This window comes from Furipterus horrens, unplaced genomic scaffold (genome assembly GCF_987537825.1).
Source record: "Furipterus horrens unplaced genomic scaffold, mFurHor1.1.pri manual_scaffold_10, whole genome shotgun sequence".
In the NCBI taxonomy this organism is placed as follows: Eukaryota; Metazoa; Chordata; class Mammalia; order Chiroptera; family Furipteridae; genus Furipterus; species Furipterus horrens.
Genome location: NW_028327180.1, coordinates 41,605,515 through 41,616,070, shown reverse-complemented (window position 1 = coordinate 41,616,070; position 10,556 = coordinate 41,605,515). Strand labels below are relative to the sequence as shown.

The following is a 10,556-nucleotide window of genomic DNA, read 5'->3' as shown; positions in this document are numbered from 1 at the left end:
CAGAATTTAGATGGGTGGTCAGGCATCTTTAAAGTGCTGATATTTCAATGGAAAGTTCAATAAGAAAGAGGGAGAACATTCTAGACATAGGTAATTAAATTTAATGGTCTTGAGGTTACAAAGAACATGGTCTGTTTGAAGAACTACAAGAAAGCCAGTATGTATAAACAAACTTATCATGCAACAGAATCACCTGCAATGAGTTCCAGCCACAGAGGTTCTGATTCAGCAGGCCTGGAGTACGGCCTGAAATTTAGCATGTATAAACTCCCAGGATAATGCTTATAAATGGATCAGCGACCAGTGAGGGAGTTGGAAAGGGAAAGAAGAGACTAAACAGTGAAAGATTTATAGACCATGGCAAGGAGTTCAAGTTTTATTCTAGAAATAACAGGAAATGATTAGAAGGTTCTAAGCAGAGAAGTCACAAGCTCTGATTACACCTAAAAAAAACCAACCAGGCTACCATGTAAAGGGGGAGAAAGTAAACATTGAGAAGCCTTTTAGGATACTCTTGTAAGAGCAAGATGTTTATATGAGTTGTTTTTGAAAAGTAGGAAATACAAATCACATATCTAAGGCAATGCTGCTAGGATGAATTAATTGCTTTGGTATAAGGAAAAAGGAAAGTAAAATTAAAATGGTAAAATGTGGGGAGTCTGAGTTACCTGAAGAGGGTAGATGCCTCACTGGAAAACTGAGCAGCTATATGCTAGTGAATTTTGACAGTGGAACAAGAAGAGAGTTAAGTAGCATGTCAGCCAGCACGCAGTTAAAACTCCTTCTACTATTTGATGTCACCTGTCTATACATCTCTGTATTCTAATGGAAAAAACAGGGATTGTTCCTCAAGTCTTCAGAAACCTCCTCCTCCCAGGAGCACAGCAATATCCTTAGTATTCAACCCATTCTCAATGCCTCCTGAATCTAAACAACAGAGGAGTCAGGGGAACCTGGTCAAACTAGTAACAAAAACCAGGGGCAGGTGGTTGCTTCTGATTGGGCCATGGGGCCTCTAGGAATATCAAGAGGAGGACAAAGACCAAACAAATTATTGTTCTTAACTCATATTTTATTTACACTCTAAGGTTTAATAGATTAAACATTTTTGAAGGATAATACTCATGCAGATGCTATATTACCTTACTTTGCACTCCCTTTCTATCAAACATCTCTGAGTTTGGATTTCTAGATTCATTAAGATTTTCTACAGGAATCTCCCTACTGCCCCCATATTTCAATACCTCACCTCCTCTCCTTGAATTTTCCCATCACTGAGCCAAGCATTGAGCTTGCAATTTATACACCATCACTGACTATTTACAGAACTACCTTGGAATTGTCTTAAAATCTTCCCCAAATAACTTTTTAGTGGAGATATCCCAAGTTGACTTCCTTGCAGAGACTCAGAGACAGTGATTAGCACGCAGGATGTTTACCAGGTCACACTCCCAGAATCAACACTTGTGGAAGAGTAGATGTGTGGGAAGGAGTTTGACCTCACTTAAAGAGAGATATGACCTTTGTACTGGGTCTTAGGAGGTAACCTTTAAGACCTTGAAATTTACCTGTGATAGAAGTGATTGGCTATTTGCGATTGACCCCATGGACCATACCTGATAGTTTATGCTAATGAGATGACTGGAGATGGCACTTGGTTATGCCAAAAAGGCCAATGATGTGTATAAAGGGTTGGTGTTTTAACCTGAGGGAATTTCCTCAGTTTGAGTTATTCTACCAAAATTTTTTAAGTATATTTTATTGATTATATTGTTACAATAGTTCCAATTTTTTACCCTTTGCTCCCTCCACCCAGCACCCCCCCTCCCTCAGCAATCCCTACCCCAAGTCCATGCCCATGGGTCGTACATACAAGCTCTCCCACTTCACCCTTTCATATATTCTTCTTCTTTTTTTAAATAAATAAATGATTAATTATTTTAACAATAAAAATAACAATCCCTCCCTCTCAGATATTAAGACCATTTATAATCTTATAAAGGACAATGGGCGAAGGTCTCGAGCTCCTCTAGCTGCTTCAAGCTGGATATGGTCGTTGTCCTACCTACCCTTGGGTCCAGAAATCCCTAATAAGAGTGGGGGTGCAGAGGAGAGGGTGACCTTCCCACATGGGGAAGGATCGTGCAGACTCCAGGTCAGTTGGCTGTCCCCGGACAATGGCGTGTTTGGTTTAACAGGCTGGCATCCTTGTTGTATTCTGGGGGCAACAGATTTGGCAACAGGGTTAAAAGACATCATTCAATCCATAACCACTAGATGACAAAAGGCAGGTATTAATTTTTCAATGTCCCACATTAGGGGAAAAAAAAGGCTTCTTTGGAGGAAGGTGTGCCAGGCACATCTCACCTGTCCAAAACCCTTTTGCCCAATATACTTAGTTTGGGCTGAGGGAAATATTTTAGGTTTCCCCTCTCTCAGACCTCTGGGCCCTTTCTGTCCAAGCCATTAGGATAAAAAAGAGAAACCAGTTTTGTAAAGTGAAGCCCACAGACCACCCCATTCTTCACCAACCCAGCCACTTAGGTCAGCCAAACCGTTGAGTCTCAGGAGGCAGCGCTGCAGACAGGATTAAGTGAGGCCTATACATACAGACAATCACTCAGGTAATGAGATCATTGGCTTATGCCCTTTGAAAACAGAAAACACATGTTAATTTATGTAACATAACCTACAAACAAGTCTCTAAATCTGTAAGACTGTCTTATTGGAAAGACATCCAGTTGCAAAACATTTGACATTCTTCTTGCTTGTAAATTGAACATCTTTGATGATATCACAGACATAGTTTAACTTTCAAATGAAAACGTATTTTAACGGAAAAGAAACTTTAAAGACGGTTAGCTGCACTATATAGTCTGCCACTGATCATTGTGATTTTCCTTGAATAATGATTTTTCTCCCTAAGATTACCTTCCTTGTCATTAAAGGGACTGCATTAAGTTCATTTTTAATTTATCCTATTCATTTGCATAAACACAACAAGAGCATCAAATGATCCCTTATGATCTTTAGTTCTACTTTGCTGGAACTTATGCAAGGAACATTTAGGATGACCTTCAGTCTGCCCTTCAGGGCACAGAAGCTGAGCCACATACCTGGCATTCAGCCTTGCCTGTACACACCTGTCTTTTCCAAGTCCTTCTGGTTTTCCATTGTGCCTTAAGGTCCCTTCTAGCCATCTTTCAGGAAAACAGCCTTCATTCCTTCCCTGGAAAGATTGCTATGGACCGCACAACCAACCACAGTACCAGGCCTTTTATCTCGTGGGCTTTTACTACCTTTGAAAGTCATTCCCAGTTCCTCAGTGCTTTTTGGTAACAACCACAGCCCAAGCATGTCTCGTTTAGGCATGACATTCCAGTCAAAGTCTTGATCAAAAAAAACCTTTATTAACAACTGGTTTTATTAGTTTTATGCAATTTTCTAGCAAATTTTGAATGTGAGGAAGTCCCTGAATTTGTGGCTGCCTGGTCTGAAGTGAGGGTGGCCCTGGGACTCCTGAACTTGTGGCTGGTGTCTGAAGTGAAGGCAGTCCTGCAGGGACTGTTCCCTCACTCTGGTTTTGCAAACTCTTTGTAGCAAGGGAGGGCAGTGGAAAAATCAATCCAAGGTTAAGCCCGTCAAAGGCCTCCTAAAATCACCAGGGAGTTCTGGATCTAGGATGATCCTTTAGAGTTGGGTGCACTGGTGCCAAGGTGCCAAATATCATGGGACGTGGGCAGCTCCAGAAGGATCCATGACCTTGGTTAATGTGGCTCCCAGCAGCTGAGGCAGATCCCTATGGGGCTGATGCTGAAGTCTAAGTGGCACACCCGACATTTGGACCACCATGTCCCTCATTCCTGATAGCAGCAGTCCCCAACCTTTCTGGTACTAAGCACCGACTTCTTGGAAGACAATTTTTCCATGGATGAATGGGGTGGGTGGGAGGGCACAGGAGTCAGAACTCAGGTGGTAATGTGAGCTGCAAAGCTTTGCTTGCCCAACAGCCGCTCACCTCCTGCTGTGCAGCACAGTTTTTAACAGGCTGCAGACTGGCACTGGTCTGTGGCCCAGGCGTAGGGGACCTTTGCTAATAGGACATCTTTTCTTTTATTGTAGTAAAATAACCTAATGTAAAATTTATCGTCTTAACCATTTTAAGTGTCCGGTTCCGTGGGATTAAGTCCATTCACATTGCTGTGCAACATCACCACCATCTCTCTCCAGAGTTCTTTCCATCTTGCAAAAATGAAACTATTTCCCAATTAAACGCTAACTCCCTATTCCCTCTTTCCCCGCCCCTGGCAACCACTGTTCTACTCTATGTCTTTATGAATTTGACTACTTTTGGTGCCTCACATAAGTGAAATTATACATTATTTGTCCTTTCATGTCTGGCTACATAATTGACGAGGAGACGTTAGTGGAATGGGAAAAAGAATTATCAGGAAAATTGGGAACCATACATCCTTGTTTTTCTAGAAAAGTCCTAGTTGATAAGTACTTTTTTTTTTCAAACTCAGTATTAATGCCATCCCATTTCAGTTTCAAAATACCTTGGTTTGGACAAGAAATTAAATAGTTACCTTATTTCTCAAGCATCTGACCACAATCATGAAGGAGCAAAAATGTGGGAAAATTGAGAGAGTATAGAAAGAATAAATAACAAAAAACAGAGAGCTATGAGTTTTTTATAATGATACAAACAAGACAGCTCATGGCCAAGAGTCCTGGGTAATGCATAGGAAAGTGAGAAGGGTATACTGATGTGCTATGAGTAATCCTAGAGGGGCTAGGGTTGAAGTATGGAGTCCCAAACATCTCCCAATTCCAGTACAGCTGTGCTAAGAGGAAAAACTGTGTAGACAGAAAGCAGAGATTCACATGGGCACAAACACAGACCTAGAATTTCTTGTTGTACATGTTTGATTTGGCCGCTTTTTCCAGTCGTGTGAACCAAAAATGATTACATGGGTATTAAAATTAGGATATTCTTCTGATCACCTTCCACAGAGCACTTTTGATGTCTCTGTTCCTCAGGCTGTAGATGAATGGGTTCAGCATGGGGGTGACCACAGTGTACATCACTGAGGCCACTGCGCCCTTCCTCGGGGAAGAGGACACAGCGGAAGTGAGGTACACCCCCAGGCCTGTTCCATAAAACAGGCAAACAACTGAGAGGTGAGAGCCACAGGTGGAGAAGGCTCTATACCTCCCATCTGACGATGGGACTCTCAGAATGGAGGAAATAATTCGAATATAAGAGAAAAGGATCCCTGAGAGTGGAACACCACCAAAGATGGCACCAAAAAAATAGATCAATGTGTTATTGGCGGATGTGTCAGAACAGGCAAGGTTGAGGAGTTGAGAAGCGTCACAAAAGAAATGAGGGATTTCCACATGGGCACAGAAGGCAAGTTGTGACACCATCCAGTAGTGCAGCTGGGAGACCAAAAAACTGATGAAAAATGACAGCAGGACCCACAAGCCACAGAGGCGGAGGTTCATGATGACCAGGTAGTATAGGGGCTGACAAATGGCCACCAACCGGTCATAGGCCATCACGGCCAGAAGAAGACTGTCCAAGCATGCAAACAGAGAAAAAAATGTGACCTGAGTCAGGCAGCCTGCATAGGTGATGGATTTGCTGTATGTCTGTAGGTTCGCCAGCATCTTGGGAACTGTAGTGGTGCTGAAACTGATGTCAGCCAGGGACAAATTGGAGAGGAAGAAGTACATAGGTGTGTGGAGGCAGGAGTCAGAGATGACAGCCAGGATGATGAGCAGGTTCCCAAGCATGGTGCCCAGGTACATGGCCAGGAACAGCCCAAACAGAAGAGGCTGCAGCTCTGGATCATCTGACAGTCCCAGGAGGAAGAATTCTGAGCCACCTGTTCGATTCTGTGGTTCTATGCAGATAGAACACAGTTTGAAAAAGAAGAGTGTTGAATAAATGAAACAAGCATAGAGGTGTCCATTTTTTGGATTCAAGCAATTCGCAAAAAAAGTATTTACACTTGAGCTTGAGGACTATACACTGCCTACACACACACACACACACACACACACACACACACACACACTTAACCTTCAGCAACATTTCTCAGTTGTGAACTCTTTTAGAATTCTTTTTTTATTGATGTCTGATCTATTTACCTGTTCTATATACACCCACTTTAGAGGCACTGGGGTCAAAGAATATCAGAGAAGAAAGGACATTTTGAGATTTAAAAATTCCATCAACAGAGCAAAATATCAGTGTTCTACCATTGAAGGAAAAATACAGAATGTGAAATATTCTTTTCTAAGAAAAAATATCATCTTAACTGAAGGACGTTAAGAACAGTTGAAAGTACTTTATCTCACTCAAATGCAGTATCAGAAATACCCTTATTTTGGAATGTAGTCTAGAAGAGCTATATAAAGCATTTATAATTAGATAGCATTTTATATGGCAATTATCTTTAAGGGTTCTCATCTTTATTTGGTTTTACAGCATCCATCTGTCATGGAGATAAGTGTTCACTTAACTGTGTCGGTTTTCTGGTCAAAGTCCTTCAAACAGAACTAAAATATGGAAACATTAGGCCTTGGGGGATTTCATATATTGAAAAACATGTCTTTGTTAAATGCACAAAAGCATACAGCCCCCTGAACCTAAAGATGCTATTAAATTACAGTGCACCAATCAGCAGATAATAATGAACTTTCATGAATACTCTATACTTATTTTTCTTTTGTGAAAGTTTATTTTCTGTCAGTGATTCACAACCTTAGAGAAACATCTGCGGTTGAGTTAGCACTTCACTGTTTTTGTTCATAGTGGCCAGTGTAAAACTTCTTAAATTTGTCTCTAGCCACAAACATTTGTGAACAGCTGATTTCTCATCAAATCCAACCCTGTAATAAACAGCTGAAAAACTGAGGACCAAAGCCAGGCGTCAAGCCTTAAGCTGGCCTCCTCATGCCAGCTGAAATGCTTTTCAGTCAATTCTTCCTTACAGAGGGATTGCATTTCTCCTCAATTCAGCTCCCTCAAGGCAAATCAGGTCATTTCTCTTGACAGTCAAAACATGATGAATTACTGAAGCATTACATTGTCAAAATATTTTTTCCTTTGTGTGACATCCTAGATTCCTATGGATATAGCTGATCTGATCGTTTCTATTGTGTCGTCGTCGGCAGCCGTCCGTCTCGAGAGACGATGGTGTAGCTTCTTAAGAGTCTATCTGCACCGCCGAGAATGGCTGTGCAGTCCGACTCGGGAGTGACACGGTATCTGTCTCCTCCCGTGTTGAATCGACATCTTGCGATGTCGCTGGAGTGTCCTCTCCAGTGAAGCTGAAGCTACAGAGCCTGGGCAGGGTGATATGGAGGGTCTGCTGTTGCCCATGCAGCAGACCCCCCCTCTCTTCGCAGCTGAAGGGTCCAAGGGAAAGACGGAGTCAATACAGCTTGGCTTCAGGTGCGCCGCAGGAGTTGCCGGTGTTGACTACAACGTCAAACCGCCTTAGGGACTCCGGCTCCGGATTTTCTGTCGGGGTTTACTCCCCTTTCTATTGTGTATACACCACCTATCTTTACATAAACTATATCATAACAAACAATTTTGCATCAAAAATAATGTAACTTGGGAAAAATCAAAAGGGAAAAGGGCAAAGACCAATATTATGAACATTAGTAAAATGAGTATATTAATTGAACTGATCTTATAGGGTTGCTGTAACAAATGAAATGAAATTATAAACATAAAATGGTTAAACAGTGGTTATTGATGCTAGTCGATCATTATAATTACCTATCCATCTTTTAAATTGTAATAAGTGAAATAAGCCAGTCATAGAAAGACAGATACCATATCATTTCACTCATATGTGGAATCTGATGAACAAACTGAACTAACAAGCAAATTAGAGACAGACTCAGATAGAGAGCAGACTGACAGCTCAGGGCAGAGGGTGAATTTAGGGGTGGAGGAATTGAATAAAGAAGAAAAATAGAGAAAGAACTTATGGACTCAGACAACAGTGTGGTGACTGTGGTGGAGGGGAGACAGATGAGTGGAGGTGAAAAAGAGTATAGGAGGGTTAAATGGTAATGGAAAAATACAGTAAACTTAAAAATAATAATAAAAAATTAGTGATGGGATGGCTATAACCTGGAACCAATTAAATCAGAATTTCTATACATAAGTCCTTTGAACATACTATCATAAAGCCAGAGTATAAAGCCATAATGTTATCAATTATTTTCAATACCATTTTTACTCATTGCCCATATTAAAATAGAAATAGTTAATTATACATGCTGTAGAATTTATATTTATTATTGGTAAAATTTGAGAGTTTTCTTTCTATTCCATGCATGGTCTTCCCCTGCATTTCAGTTGTCCAAAGGGAAACACTGTCATGAATCTGGTGGATATGTTTTCCTTTCAATATTTTTGTAATATTAGTAGTGAGTTATTTATTCATAGCAGTTTTCTTGAAAACTTACCTAAGTACTCTCATACTACATATACTGTCCCCTGAATTCTCATTTGCCACAGCATTGCACTTTAAGTCTCTCTGTGAAATACACACATCTATTTCAGCACTTTAAATGATGCATAGTATTTATTACCTGTGGGATAAACTTTATTTTATTCTTCAGTTTTTTATTGTGACAGTGCTAAGAAATTCTTATACCCCTTTCCATATCACACAGGTGAGGATTTTTTAAAGATATAGGCATAAAGATAATTGTTTGAGGTGTAAAAAATTGATATATGTGCAATTTATTAATTACCTATATTTATTTACCCTATAGGAAAAATGAGACAAAACCAGCTACATGCTCTGATTGCCAAGGGATAAAATTAGCACGTTCCCAGAAGTCAGACTAGCAATAGTCTTTTCATGACAGCCACAAGAAAATTTCATAGAAAACCCTAGAATCCATAGCATTCATGCTATAAATGTTCCTGAAAACCACTTGGTCCGTTTTGCTAATTCACAGATGAACTCACCCAATCCCAAGAGAAGGAACTGGTGGCTGAGCCCCTGTTTGCTCATCGGAGACTAAAGCAGGTTTGGAAAGAAACAGTCGTTGTACTGTGGTGGAGAGGACAGGGCCCCAGGGTGGGAATCAGGAGACTGAGTTCCACAGCTTTCAGCCACAAAGTGCGAAGTGTGTGGAGCGCTTTCGGCCTCTCTGTGCTGGTATCTCTTACATAGAAATGGGAGAGTAGCACCCATCTCTGGGAAACATGTGGCACCTAATGGAGGTTTGCCCTCAAAAAATGTTCAGTCATGCTTTTTAAGTCAGATTGCAATAGTGGGCTTGTTGATGAAAAACCACCCCAACAAAGGTTTAATGACATATTATTCATCAGATGGCAGTGAGAGGAAGAGACCTGTCATGTCCCAGGTAATTCGTTCATGGAAAGAGTGGAAGCCCTAAAATGTGTCTCAGTCCACACAGTTAGATGCACTTCCCTTTCTCTTTTCCTCTCTTTTTTTATTTTTATTTTTCATATTTAGGAAAATCTCCACAGTTTTTCTTTATACTTAAGTGCTATAGATTCTATTAAATGAAAAATGATAGGTTTCTTAGAAAACCTGTGACATTGATACATGGAAGCACGGTTTTATCTCCTGTCTAGGCCCACGAAAGATTGCTGGAGAGGATGAAAGGACAGGAGAGAAAGCACTTGGTGTGAGGAAGCAGTATTGCCTGCTCTCTGTTTCTGAGATACAAAGAAGAATCTGTTCAATATTTAACAGAGATTGTTGTTCTTCGCTGCCAAGCAGAGTATAGGTGCCGGGGGGTCAGCAATGAATTAGACTGTTTCCCTCCACATATTCAAAATCTACCTGCATAAGGACAAAAATATCTGAAACTTTCCACATTGGTGCCCTCCCATCTGTTCACCCCAACTCTCCTATTTGTCTTAATGATGAAAGAAAAAATGTTCGTGGCAGTCCCTTCTTCATCCATCATCTCCTCAGTACTCACTGGGCTGTTCTGTGTCTGCTGTAGGACCAAACAGTGAGAATCCACTGCCCCTGCCCTGCTTGGGCAGTAAGGGTTCAGGCTCCATCCTCAGGGCTGGCAGCATGGCTGAGTTCATCATGGGCTTCCCAATGCAGTGATGTGAGATGAGAAGACTCAGATGTGAAGTCCACTGCACTGAGATGGGGAACCTCAAGGCCTGGGGGAGAAGCTGATGATCTAGTCTTGCATGAACTTACGAGCTCAATACACAGAGCTCATAATTAGCCAAATGGGCCTGTGTTATCCCAGTCTCTGAGGACATGCTATTATTAACAGAAAAGGAAAATGGAAGGGATTTTCAAGGGTTTGGGTCCTTCCTCTTCCCAGGAGGAAGTTCCCCTATACTCTTCACTTCTGACTTCCAAGTTGCAGGGATCTTATGTATTCAGACAAGTTTTTTCCATTTACCATAATAGTCTCCAGTTCCAAGCTGGGAAGAGGAGGGCAAAGAGGGAAAAAATTAGGCCAACTGTAATAGAATAAACAAGAATAATTTAAAGATCAATTTAAAAAAATTT

The 10,556-nt window shown here is 41.0% G+C and overlaps 1 protein-coding gene across 1 annotated transcript; it reads right to left on the bottom strand.

The window, feature by feature from the left end:
- Nucleotides 1–4,986: 4,986 nt before the first annotated feature.
- Nucleotides 4,987–10,117, bottom strand: LOC149999780 (olfactory receptor 7E178-like). Its single transcript, XM_090288779.1, has 2 exons — nt 10,000–10,117; nt 4,987–5,912 (listed from the first exon to the last, which is right to left on the bottom strand). Exons 1-2 carry the CDS (start codon nt 10,115–10,117, stop codon nt 4,987–4,989), a joined length of 1,044 nt encoding a protein of 347 aa, XP_090144905.1.
- Nucleotides 10,118–10,556: the final 439 nt, after the last annotated feature.